This window comes from Aquarana catesbeiana, linkage group LG04 (assembly GCF_042186555.1).
Source record: "Aquarana catesbeiana isolate 2022-GZ linkage group LG04, ASM4218655v1, whole genome shotgun sequence".
NCBI lineage: Eukaryota > Metazoa > Chordata > Amphibia > Anura > Ranidae > Aquarana > Aquarana catesbeiana.
In genome coordinates this window covers 521,406,009-521,420,074 of record NC_133327.1, presented here as the reverse complement: position 1 = coordinate 521,420,074, position 14,066 = coordinate 521,406,009, and the positions used below count along the sequence as shown (strand labels likewise).

The 14,066-nt window shown below is 42.1% G+C and overlaps 1 protein-coding gene across 3 annotated transcripts in view; it reads right to left on the bottom strand.

Moving 5' to 3' along the window:
- Positions 1-227: 227 nt before the first annotated feature.
- LOC141140515 (sulfotransferase 6B1-like) overlaps positions 228-14,066 on the bottom strand; it is a 58,444-nt gene continuing 44,605 nt past the window's right edge. The window contains exons 5-8 of one of the 3 annotated variants that reach the window (XR_012243951.1): positions 11,224-11,318; positions 9,993-10,149; positions 1,039-1,218; positions 487-607 (exon numbers count right to left, since the gene is read on the bottom strand). Coding sequence is in view for 2 of the 3 variants with exons in the window: in XM_073627796.1 (XP_073483897.1) it covers positions 477-607; positions 9,993-10,149; positions 11,224-11,318 (383 nt within the window). In the remaining variant the exon portion in view is untranslated. Of the gene's footprint in view, positions 608-1,038; positions 1,219-9,992; positions 10,150-11,223; positions 11,319-14,066 lie in introns of all 3 variants that reach the window. The other 2 variants (XM_073627796.1, XM_073627795.1) reach the window with 2 other exon arrangements.

Below are 14,066 nucleotides of genomic sequence, written 5' to 3'. Positions count from 1 at the left end.
CTTCATCCCCCATTCTCTCTCTCTCTCGCCCCCTTCAACTCTTTCCTACCACCCTCTCTCTCTTTCCCCTTCTCTCTATTCCCCTTTTTCTCACCCCCTCTCTCTCATCCCCATCTCTCTCATTCAATGCCTTTCTCTCTCTTTTCCCCTCCCTCTCATCCCCTCTCTTTCAGCCCCCTATCTCGCTATCACACCCCCCCCCCCCCCTCTCTCTCTCACTCTCTCTCTCACACCCCTCTCTCTCTTTAATTTAATTCTACAAAAAATTGTTTGCGTTTTCATTTTATTTATTTTCATAAAAAGGCCCACCAAAATCCTTAGCACCAGGCCCATGTTGCTCTTAATCTGGCCCTGCCTGCATTTTATATAGGAGTACGCAATAAAAATGAAAAACAGTACTGTGGGTGTTACTTATAACAATCACATAAAAACATAAGATTTGGAAAAAAATATCTAATGTACTAGACCAAATCACATTAAAATTTACAGTATTTTTCATAGTTTATCATATTTCCTAGTTTTGTTCCAGCAAGATACTTCTCAAACTTTGCATCCACCTCTTTGCTCTGTTCCTCAGTAAAAAGGCTCTTCCAGTCCCCTACTTCTCCTTTAAAAGCAATAAAAATAATAGATTAGAATAATAGATAGATATTTTAAGAGTTGGAATCAAAATACAATCCTACAAGCACTTGATTAAAAAAATATTTTGGAATCATAGCCTATAAAATGAACACCATTTCTAAATTTAACAGCTAAATATGAAACATAATCTTTTGAAAGGCATGCATACATTTGAAATCTTGTATTTTGAGACCCAGGGGAATGTATGTCTATAGCCCAGTGTACAATGATCATCCTAACAATGCAATAACTATTATTGTCAGCTGCTCACAATACATGGGCTTATTCAGTTAACCACTTAAAGAGGAAGTAAACCCTTATGGGTTTTACTTCCTCTTTTGTTTCCTGCAAACCCTGCAAAGTAAAAGCATAATGGGCTAGTATGCATCACATACTAGCCCATTATGTCGCACTTACCTGCAAACAAAGCCCGCGCTGTCCTGGCTGCAGGAAGCATCCATCTTCGCCCCTATTCCTTAAGGGGTCCGTGGACTCCGGCTGTGTGACTGACCAGAGCCGCGTGATGTCACTCCCACGCATGCGCACCAGAGCCGCCAGTCACAACACACACGGAAGAACAATATTTTTTACTTTTTGCTATAATAAATATAAAAAAAAATTTTAAAAAACTAATGTCTTCATCAGTTTAGACCAATATGTATTCTTCTACATATTTTTGGTTAAAAAAATCGCAATAAGTGTATATTGATTGGTTTGCACAAAAGTTATAGCATCTACAAAATAGGAGATAGATTTATGGCCTTTTTATTTTTTTTTACTAGTAATGGCGGCGATCATCGATTTTTAGCAGACATTTTTTTGGGAACCAGTGACATTATTACAGTAATCAGTGCTAAAAATATGCACTGTTATTATACTATTGACACTGGCATGCAAGGGGTTAACACTAGGGGCGATCAAGGGGTTAAATGTGTTCCCTGGGTTTGTTTACTAACTGTATGGCAGACTGTGTCACTGGGGAAACACACTGATCTGCATAGCAGAAAGACAGGATCTGTGTGATATCCCACAAATCGCACTGTACGTACAATGACAGTGATTCACGGGATCGAGCCACATTGTTGCAGTACAACTGCGGCGGCTGGTCCTTAAGTAGTTAAACAGTGCATTGAGAAAAGAACAATGCTTAAAGCAATCAGTCAAAATTGTATACGTATTGGACTCCACATATCACTTTGACTTGTCCAAATATGTTTAGTATATAGTAGGTAAAATATTTTTATTATCTATCACAGGGGTCTCCATACTTTTTAAACAAAGGGCCAGTTTCCTGTCCTCCAGAACTTAGGGGGCCAGAGTGTGGCCAGTGGAAGTAGAAAATGTCCTGGCATTAGTAGGAATAAACAATGCCCCGGTCTTGGTATTAGGGGGAGGAATAGTGCCCAATGTTGGTGTCAGTGAGAGGAATAGTGCCCTGTCATTGTTAGTGGAAGCAATAGAGCCCCATTGTTGGTCTCAGTGGCAGAAATGATGCTCCCTTGTCAGTGTCATTGGACGTCAATATGAAGAATAGTGCTGAAAGGGCCAAATTTGGACCCTGTGCTGCAGTTTGGAGACCACTGATCTAGCAGCATTAGTCACTAAAAATAGATTTTTGATGGCATGCAAGAGAACCCTTGATTCATATTTTGCAACACATGCTAACTACCTCTAGCAATGTAATGGTCCTCTCTCGCAGATATTTAAGCTTAACTTTGTACTTTAAATGTAAAATGTGCCAACTAAAATACATTGTGAGTGAGGACTATAAAAAATATTTTAAACTTTATTTTTTTTATTATGCAACAAAATGTATATTGGCACCTTACTGGTGCAGCCAACATCAATCAAATATTCATATCACTTTACAGTATATCTTCTTTTGCAAGCTGGACATTCTATGTCAGATTTTGATCTGATGAATATAGTAAAAGTTTGCCATGACATTGCAGTGAACAGTTCTCCTTGGTTAGATATAATTGGAACGGGTCGATTAGTTAGGCTGTCATGGTGTGGCTGATTTACTAATGAATTTGAGAATGTTCAATCAAAACTGACCAACTTTACAACAACATACTCAAAGAGGCGCTGGCAACTTTTACAATTGCACATTGATTCAGTTAAAGGAAAACGTCAAAAGTTTTATAGCTCTGGTGAGGTGCCTCCCACACAGCAAGACTTTCCTCAATGGACACCCAACAATAGATCAAATCATAGAATTACAGGAAGCAGTGCAAGATCAAAACAAGGTGAAAAAGAGTCCAAGATAATTTTATTGTTGGTTAAGGAAGTCATATAAAAACACCCAAATCGTTTTGGAAGCAATACCAATCCCCACCCCCCTTTTATCAAGGCTCAACACAGGATGGACACAGGGAAGCTCGCCATTTTCGAAAGCTCGCCATTTGCTAAATGTCTTACAGGACAATTTCATGGGTCAGATGGTAAATGCACCAACAAGAAACAATTACTAGACCTACTAATTACTAACAATACAGACTTGGTTGTGGATGTAGGAATACAGGGCAACTTAGGAAACAGTGATCACAGGTCAATTAGTTGCAGCATAAATCACACAAATAGGAAGCATAAGGGGAATACAAAGACACTGAATTTCAAAAGAGCCAACTTCCAGAAACTACGCTCCTTGCTAGAAGATACTAAATGGGATAAAATCTTAGGAACAACGAACACGGAGGAAAAATGGGTGTGCTTTAGGAGCATATTAAATAAGGGTATTAGCCAGTGCATCCCAAAGGGTAATACATTTAAAAGAAATAATAAAAGCCCTGGGTGGCTTAACACCAATGTAAAAATTCATATAAAAGCAAAGGAGAAGGCCTTCAAAATATACAAGGCTGAGGGGACATTATCAGCATTCCAACTGTACAAAGAATGCAATAAGAAATGTAAGGGTGTAATCAGGGTGGCTAAGATAGAACACGAAAGGCACATAGCGGAGGAGAGAAAGAAAAATCCCAAGAAATTTTGTAAGTACATAAATAGTAAAAGAGAAAGGACAGCTCATATTGGCCCCATAAAGAATGATGAAGGGATTCTGGTTACAAAGGGTGGTGAGATGGCGAAGGTTTTGAATGTATTCTTTTCCTCAGCCTTCACAAGGGAAATGGGGGGCTTCAGTAACCAAAACTACAATGTTTACCTTCATGACACGTCACAGGAAGCACCACCATGGTTAACAGAGGATAAAATCAGAAACAGACTTAAAAAACGTAAAGGGGTCGTAAACCCTCGTGTTTTTTCACCTTAATGCATCCTATGCATTAAGGTAAAAAAACACCTGGCAGTGACCGGCCCCCCTGTCAATCAGATTCAATGACGTGGACACCGGGGGGGGCGTGGCCGAGTCTGGAATTAGTGTCTATGGAGGGGTTATCTGATGTGGGGAGGAGCTACCAGCGCTGCCGGGGGACCCCAGAAGAGGATGATCGGGGCCACTCTGTGCAAAATGAGCTGCACAGTGGAGGTAAATATGACATGTTTGTTATTTTAAATAAAAAAAAACGAGGGTTTACAATCACTTTAACAAAAATAAGTCACCAGGACCAGATGGCTTGCACCCGAGGGTCCTTAAGGAACTCAGTCAAGTAATTGCCAGACCGTTGTTCCTAATTTTTACGATCAGTCTATTGACTGGTATGGTACCAGCTGATTGGAGAAAAGCCAATGTAGCACCAATCTTTTTTAATCAAAACTCATTTATTGATAAATTGCTCATATGATACATACAATCTTTGCAGTATAAAGACAAAGTAAAACAATACATGCAGTATATATCTCTGTGGGTATACATAGCATCTGAGCAATAACAGAAGATAGTGCATATGATAAATTTCTTTTACCCTTTCCATCCCCAGCGAAGAAAGATTTAAAAAGGATTTAACCAGCACTTTTGACCTAGTATGATAAATCAATGTTATACTTTTCTTCAATTCACGGATATAGCAAAGTCTAGTGCATAACCTTAAACTTAACCAAACTTGTGTTTCCTGTCTCTCTCTTGCTCCCCCCCCCTCCCCATCTATTGATGACTTTTTACTGAAGGAGTCTATCCATTACCAATTGTGGTGGAGCTAGGCTAGGGTCATCCAGCCATGGTTACCAAATAAGAATACATTTTCCCACAGCCTTTCTGTGGTTGTAAGCCAACTGTTCTCTGGGAAGTAAAGAATTAACATATGCAATCCACTGCTTTCCTGTGGGGACCGCACGTGCCATCCAATACCGTGCTATAAGTTTCCTGGCCAGGTACATCAGTCTAGTGATCATATAATACATGCCCCTTGGGTACATTTCCTCATCTATTTCCCCAAGCAAGTACACCAGGGGGTTCAGGGGAACAGGAATCTGAGCTAGTCTGGATACATTGTGACACCTCCGCCCAAAACCGGCGGCGTTTTGGGTACCTCCAGAGCAAATGTATAAAGTCCCCCTGATGTACTTTACATTTTGGGCACAGGGAGAGTCTCTACTTCCCCAACTGTGGAGTTGTGTTGGCGTTCTATAGGCTCTATGTAGGATAAATAATTGTGACAGTTTATGAGATGCTGAAACAGATACCGCAGGTATTGACTCCAGGGCTATGTCCCACTGATCACCATCTATGTCTCCGATATCCGGTCTCAGCCTGGAGGACCTCCATCAGCAGAGGAGACGACGACACTGTTAAGGACTGGGTCTGCCGCTGTGTCCACAGGGCATGTCTAAGTTGGAGGTATTTGTAGAAAACCCTTGGGGTCAAGTGAAACTCCCTGCATATCTGTTCATAGGTTTTCAGTACTGTCCCTTCATATAGCTGCGGAAAGAACCAGATCCCACTTTCTCTCCATGGGGAGAACCCCTGTAATTCTCGAAGTTCTGGGTATCTAGGGTTGTTCCACAGTGGAGTGAAAGGCATCTGACCCCCAATCCCCATCACCTTCTGAAATCCCTTCCATGCTTTTTTAAGGAGCCGCTGATGGGGGCTGAATGCGGGATACTTGGTAGATCCATTTCCATATCGGAAGCTGCCTTCAGTGAGGGGTTAGTCATGGTTACCAGGTTAATTATAGGGGTTGTCACCTGCGTCCCTTCCCCACCCCGCTTGTTGTTAAATTTGTGAGGCTAGGAAATACATTTTAGGGTGCGGTACAGCTAAACCCCCCTTATCTTTTCCATATTGTAGGGTAGTCAGGCTAATCCTCGCTTTTTTCTTTTTCCATATCAGATCTCTCATTAGAGAGTCTATGCATTTGAAGCATTTGTTTGGGATCCACACAGGTGAATTGTGGAACACGTACAAGAGATGCGGGGCACATACCATTTTAATTAAATTTACTCGTCCAACCACTGACAAGGGTAGTTTACACCAACTGTTACATTTAGCCTTCTGCCTGTCTAGTAACGGACCTAAGTTCAGTCTGAGATAATCTGTAGGATCTGGGGACACCACCACCCCCAAATACTTAAAGCCGCCAGGGGGTCAATAGGCATTAAAGATAGACCGATTTATGGTAAAGCCTGAGAATCCACCAAAATCAGTTATAATCCCCATCACTGTTCCCAGAGAGGCAGCGGTGTCACCCAGATAAATGAGTGCATCATCTGCATACAGGGATATCTTGTGTTCCAATAGGCCTCTACGAAATCCTACAACCTCTGACGCATTGCGGATCAGGATGGCTAGAGACTCTACCGCCAATAGGCATTAAGATAGACTTGGACCAATTTATGGTAAAGCCTGAGAATCCACCAAAATCAGTTATAATCCCCTTCACTGTTCGCAGAGAGGCAGCAGTGTCACCCAGATAAATGAGTGCGTCATCCGCATACAGGGATATCTTGTCTTCCAATAGGCCTCTACGAAATCCTACAACCTGTGACGCATTGCAGATCAGGATGGCTAGAGACTCTACCACCAAAGTGAACAGCAATGGGGATAGTGGGCATCCCTGACGAGTGCCCCTGTGTAGATTTAAGGAGGGAGACAAATTGTTATTGACACGAATCCTAGCCCTGGGCTCCGAGTATAACACTTTTACCCAAGCAATAAATTGTCTTCCCAGACCAAACCTTGCCAGGATTTCCAAGAGGTAGGGCCACTCCACGCTGTCAAAAGCCTTTGCGGCATTCAATGACAAAATGGCCCTACCCCCTGGATTATCCTGGTGGCCAAAACCTATGCCAACAACTTAACATCCACATTCAATAAAGAAATCGGATGATATGAATCCGGCAGAAGCTTATCTTTGCCCGGCTTGGGGAGTACTACAATAATGGCTTCTTGCATACTATCAGGGAGGCTGCCTGTTTCTAAGGCCTCCGTGAGGGCCTGCAGTAAAAGTGGGAGAAGAACCTCACTATATTTGGAGTACACCTCGGCCGGTAGCCCATCCGCACCCAATGATTTGTGATGAGATGCCTCTGTCAGAGCATCTGTCAACTCTGTCAGGGTGATTGGGGCATTCAACAATTCCCTGTCAGCATCCGAGATCTGAGGGAAAGGGCAGTTCTGTAAGAATGTGGTTAATTCTGTGGAAGTATAGTTAGTTTTAGAGGTATATAATCCATTATAGAACTGGTGAAATTCATTTAGTATGTCAGAGTTACAGGTATGTACTTCCCCGGTAGCAGTCTTAATGGCTGTAATAGTAGTAGAATCCCTTTGTTCTCTAGCCACTAGGGCCAGGAGATGGCCTGTATTTTCCCCTTCCTCAAAATATCCCTGCTGAAGGAAGTATCTCCTCTTCTCTGCTGCGGACATTAGGACAGAGTTATATAGAGACTGTGCCTCCCTCCAGGCCTCCTGATTGGATTGAGATGAATCAGTCACCAATGCCTTCTCTCTGCCTCTCATTTAGTCTCTCACTCTATCTTCCCATTCTCTAGAACGGTTCTTAATGCCTGTGATTTCTCTAATAAGGCAGCCCCTTAGGAATGCCTTGAGCGAGTCCCAAATCACCGCTGCACTGGCAGATCGCCTATTGAATTGCAGAAACTCACCCAGTGTACCCATTACCCCATCAGGAGATGGAAACAGGGTCAGCCAAAAGGGATTCACTCACCACAATGGACAGCCAGAGAAAACAATGTTATCCAGCCGCACCCAAAATGGGGAGTGATCAGATAGGAGGCGTGGTTCATATGCAGAGTCCCTCACCCGTTGCAATAATGCACCATTACCTAACCCCATATCAATGCGGGAGAGTCCATCATGTGTGGCCGAGTGGCAGGAATAACATTTATCATCGGGATGTCTTTTGTCGCCACACATCATGAAGCCCCAGTTCAGTAAGCAGGGAGGCAAAGGTCGTCTTTCCTGTATTAGGTCTCGCTGCCTGGGGTGTTAACGGCAACCTATCTAGGCGTGAGTCCAGGGTGTTGTTAAAGTCCCCTAGGGCCATTACCGGCGCTAGCACCAATCTTTAAAAAAGACCAAGATATATCCCTGCGAACTACAGACCAGTTAGCCTAACATCAATAGTATGCAAGCTCTTTGAAGGGATGATAAGGGACTATATAAAATATTTTAGTAATGAAAACGGTATCATTAGCAGTAATCAGCATGGATTCATGAAAAATCATTCTTGCCAAACAAATCCACTAACCTTCTATGAGGAGGTGAGCTGCAATCGAGATGAAGGAAGGCCCGTAGATCTAGTGTATCTGGATTTTTCAAAGGCTTTTGATACAGTTCCCCACAAACGTTTACTCTACAAGCTAAGGTCTGTCGGCATGGTCCAAAGGGTGAGTACCTGGATTGAAAACTGGCTACAAGGGCAAGTTCAGAGGGTAGTGATAAATAGGGAGTACTCAGAATGGTCCAATGTGGGAAGTGGGGTCCCTCAGGGTTCTGTCCTGGGACCAATCCTATTTAGTTTATTCATAAATGACCTGGAGGATGAGATAAACAACTCAATCTCAGTATTTGCGGAACGATACTAAGCTAATCAGGGGAATAGCTTCTCCACAGGATGTGGAAACCTTGCAAGAAGATCTAAACAAATTAATGGGGTGGGCAACTACATGGCAAATGAGGTTTAATGTGGAAAAATGTAAAATAATACAATCTACTAACTAGGGGGAGAACCTCTGGGGGAATCTAGGATGTAAAAGGACCTGGGGGTCCTAGTAGATGACAGGCTCAGCAACGGCATGCAATGCCAAGCTGCTGCAAGCAAAGCCAATAGAATAATGGCATGCATTAAAAAGGGGATCAACTCCAGAGATAAAACGATAATTCTCCCGCTTTACAAGACTCTGGTCCGGCCGCACCTAGAGTATGCTGTCCAGTTCTGGGCACCAGTCCTCAGGATGGATGTACTGGAAATGGAGCAAGTACAAAGAAATGCAACAAAGCTAATAAAGGGTCTGGAGGATATTAGTTATGAGGAAAGGTTACAAGCATACAATGTAATACTGACATATAATCACACACATAGGTTGGACTTGATGGACTTGTTTTTTTTTTTCAACCTCACCTACTATGTAACTATGTAATATTGGCATGCATTAAAAAGGGAATTAACTCCAAAGATAAAACAATAATTCTCCCACTCTACAAGACTCTGGTCCGGCCACACATGCAGTATGCTGTCCAGCTCTGGGCTCCAGTCCTCGGGAAGGATGTGCTGGAAATGGAGAGAGTACAGAGAAGGGCAGCAAAGCTAATAAAGGGACTGGAGGATATTAGTTATTAGGAAAGATTACAAGCACTGAACTTATTCTCTCTGGAGAAGAGACGCTTGAGAGGGGATATGATTTCAAAGTACAAATACCGTACTGGTGTCCCCACAATAGGGATAAAACTTTTCAGCGAAAAGGCATTTAAAAAGACTCGCGGACATTCACTAAAATTAGAGGAAAAACGATTTAACCAGAAACATCATAGAGGGTTCTTTGCGATAGGAGCGGTAAGAATGTGGAATTCTCTTCCACAAGTTGTGGTTTAAGCAGGGAGCATAGATAATTAAAAAAACTATTAGATAGGCACCTAAATGACCACAACATACAGGGAATCAGGGATATACAATGTAATATTGACATAAAAGCACACACACAGGTTGGAATTGATGGACTTGTGTCTTTTTTCAACCTTACCATCTACGTATGTAACTATGTAACTATGAACTCTCTTGACAGCAGTTCAGTGGAGCAAGCTTTATCCTGTGTTGAGCCTGGGTAATGTTGCCCCTGAAATGCATTGGTTGTTTTTAGATTACTTATTTTACCTACTATTAAAATTATTTGGGATTCTGTATTTCAATGGTTTATAACATGCCTATTTTTACTTCTGCGAACAGATTTATTTTGCTAAATGAACATCTAAAACTGTATTATTTGTTTGCTCAGCAAAATATAAATATGTTTACCTTTTCGGAAGAAAACAATCCCAAGATCTCCATGTGTTTTACTGGATTTCTCCTTCATAGACAAAAAAGTAGTTTTTTCTTTTACCAACTTGATTTGCTCATCCATCATAGCTAAGCCATAGAAGTCACTTATTTTTTTCAGCTCTTTCGGAAGGTCCTTTAGACAGGAAATACATATATAAATAGCAATCAGTGCTTTAATGATTTATTATCGATAGCAAAAATGTGTTTTTATATAATTAACAAGATTGTCACTTCCACTACGGTATTGAAGGGCACTTCCCCGTGAATGCACCTGCAAGATGATAAAACATATTCAACCAATTCAGAATGGGGAAGGTGAACACATTCAGCTTCATGTTGTTCACCATTGGGATAAGCCCACATGATTAAACAAACAAGAAATAAGGTGAGACCATTGATAGCGAACAAATTATCTGACAGAGTGGGCAGTAAAGTGTAGGGGAGAGGGTATGGGAAGGCTTACAAATCTACATATTAGAGGTGTCACACTGTCCAGTGCTAATACTCCAGCTGGCATGTTATTGAGGGCCTGAAAGATAGAAAGGACCTCTATGATTAAGCCCCACATGGGCAAAATGCATTAATGCATTCTATGCGTGGAGAACTTAACTGAAGCCGATTCTCATTATCTCTTTTTTTTAGCTTTACAGTCTGCTGATCCTGTGTGCAGCCGAGCACACAACCATTTTTCTGTAGTCATAACAGCTCAGAGACTCAAAGGGAGTCAGCTGGAAGATCTTAGGTCTACACTTAAGTGAGCAAATAGCTAAATAAATCTCAACAACTGTCATCGACTGCATGTCAAACTATGACTGAAATTTGAATGTAAGAGTATATCAATTCAGGAACACTAGCTCAGTCCTCTCATGTTGTCTTTTTTGGAGGGTAGAAACATTCTAAGCACAGACATGATCCCAAATAAAGCTCAAGAACATCTATTACAGTTTAAACAAAAGATACAGACTGGTGGAATCATTGTCAACTACAAAACCTAATCAAAAGCTAAATGTAATAATTTGGTTGAGTAAATTCTTAATTAAATCTGTAAGTCCTTGTAATATAAGCTATTGATGTATTTTGTATTGTACATAAATCTACTAAACAAAGACAGCACAAAATTTTAAGCATAAAAGCAGAAGTGTTTTTAGGTTGACTATGCACAATAGAAGTTATTAGGATTACTATAGACTGTAGGGCATACACTTACCACTTTCATGTCTTCAAATGTAAGTACAAGGATATTCCCATCATCGATATGTTTCTCCCACTGAAGAGTGTAATCAAAGTATGATCCATAGATTACTAAGATAAAGATAATATTAGGCAACACTCACATTACCATTAAACACAGACAGTTTTATATCACTAATCCAGCCATCTATCTACCTGCGCTTCTGAAGAAGCTCTGCTCCTATCGATCTCTATAAAATTAAAAAAGTAAATGTACAAAAATCAGAGGCTAATATTTCCCTTTCTGCATTATCATCTATTTGCCCTAACTTCCCATTTTGTTGGGCTGAACAAACTATCCAGTATCTAGGGACGCAAATTCTGGCGAACTCCAGCCTTCTCTTTAAACTAAACTTTTTGATGACCTTAACATTACTAAGTCCAGATCTTAAGAAATGAAAAATGTTGGCACTGGTTTGGCAGGTGCAATGTCCTAAAAATTAACATAATGCTCCACCCCCTGTATCTGTTGCAAACCCTGCATGTTCCACAAACCTTCTCGAGAGTGGTTTGGGCCAAATGTATTAAATTCATTTGGCAGGGTAAAGAAGCCTGTATCTGCAGAATTCCTTGCTTAACATTCAAATCAAGGGCAGGACTGTTTTTCCAGACCCTGCCATGTACTATGTAGCAGTACATATGGCAAGAGGCGTGGACTGTTGTAGGCACAGTTCACAAAAGCTCTAGGTATCTGGGTAACAGGATTCCTTTCCATTTCCCTTAGCAGGAATCCCCTGGATAGGCAAGAAAGCAATACTCCAACTTTACTTGAAGTAGACAGATATAATAAAATATCAGATGTGCAGAGCTTCCCTTCCCCTTTTGACACACATTGTTGGCCACTAGGGATGGGTGAATGGTTTGGCCCGAGCATGAGTTTGGGCCGAACATTTGCCCGTTTGGCTGTTCGCCTAACACCTCAATTGGCAGGGTGTTTTCCCCGAGGAATACCCTGCAATGTACTGAGCGCTGAACACTGCCGGCCCCAGCATCCTTAACAACTAATGAGTCATCCGCTCAGGGAACGAGCGAGCGCCCCCCCCCCCCGAACCATATCAGGCCACATGCCTCCAACATGGGGGTGGGGTGCTTTGCCCCCACCCCAAAGCACCTTGTACCCATGGGGAGAAGGGCCTCTTCCCAACAACCTTGGGCTGTGGTTGTCGGGGTCTGTGGGTGGAGGGCTTATGTGAATCTGGAATTTAAACAGGGGGTCCCCCCCTATATGAATGGGTATCAGTTACATCGTACCCCTACCCAGTCACCAAAAAAGTGTCAAAAAGCAATAACCCTTGATTCTCGAGTATCCCTCGAATTATATCCATCGTCAATCATGACGCCCGCTAGGCCCGAAAAAAAAAGCTGTTTCTTGTGGTTATTACTTTTTGACATTTTTTTTTTGGTGACTGGGTAGGGGTACGATATACCTGATACCCATTCACATAGAGGGGGGCCGGGATCTGGGGGCCCCCTTGTTAAAGGGGGCTTCCAGATTCCGATAAGCTCTCCACCCGCAGACCACGACAATCACAGCCCAGGGTTGTGGGGAAGAGGCTTTTGTCCCCATCAACATGGGGACAAGGTGCTTTGGGGTGGAGGGGCGTGTGGCCTGGTATGGTTCAGGGGAGGCTTTTGCTTATCCCCTCCCTTTTCCTGACCTGCTGGGCTGGATGCTCGGATAAGGGTCTGGTATGGATTTTGGGGGGACCCCACGCTGTTTTTTTTTTTTTTTTTTGGGGTGAGGTTCCCATTAAAATCCATACCAGACCCGAAAGGCCTGGTATGGACTGGGGGGGACCCATGCAGTTTTTTTTCTTTCGTTTTTCAATAGCCAGGTGCCGGCAATTGTAACCTTGAGTCATTTTAAATGGGATTTGACGCGTTTTTTTTTTTCTTTAGAATTGTCATTTTTGCTGTACCATGTTTTATGCATGCTACAGGTGCGCCACTTTACAGGCACATTAGGGGTCCCCCCAGGCACTATATTTAAATATATCACTATATTTTTATTGTAGCACTTTAAGCATAACTAAAATCTCTGCTCCTGAAATAGCTATTGTTTTAAAAAGAAAAAAATATTGGTACATGTTCCCCTAGGGCAGTACCCAGACCCCCATACCTCTTTTATGGCCAATTACTAGCCTTCAAAATGGGCGCGTTTGATTTCTCCTGTTCGGGTCTCATAGACTGCAATGGGGTTCGTCATTCGGGTTAGAACATTTTCCGTTTGGGAGTTCTGCTGCGAACCGAACAGGAGGATGTTCGCCCATCCCTATTGGCCAGCCAGACTTTGCCCCTGGCTTTTCAGAAATTGGTCTGAACAGGAACTCATGAAAGCTTGAAATCTCTTGCATTCTAACAGATGGGTGAACATCATCAACCTTCAAACTCACTCTGTGACCCCAGATCTGGGAATGTAGAGATCCCAGCAACTCGCCCACTTTCTCAGTTTCTTTGACTGGACCAGTCACTTTCTGAAAACTGCTTACACCATTTGAGGAACTCTGCCAGGACAGAGGCATGATAAGGAAGACCTTTTCTATACCCTACCAGATGTTAATGGAAATATATTCCCAATAGGATCCAACATACCTATCCAAATGGGAGTAGGACTTAAATACCAAATTCTCCAATATTCAGAGAGACCAAATTCTATTCTTTGTGCACAAAGCCTTGATTAGCAATAAGTACCAAGAAATTACTTACAGGATCCTGACATGGTGTACAGGATCCCAACCATATTTAAAAATGATTTCAAAGTCAAAGTGACCTGTGCTAGAGATGTAAGATATATAAGGGTACACTTCTGCACATATTTTG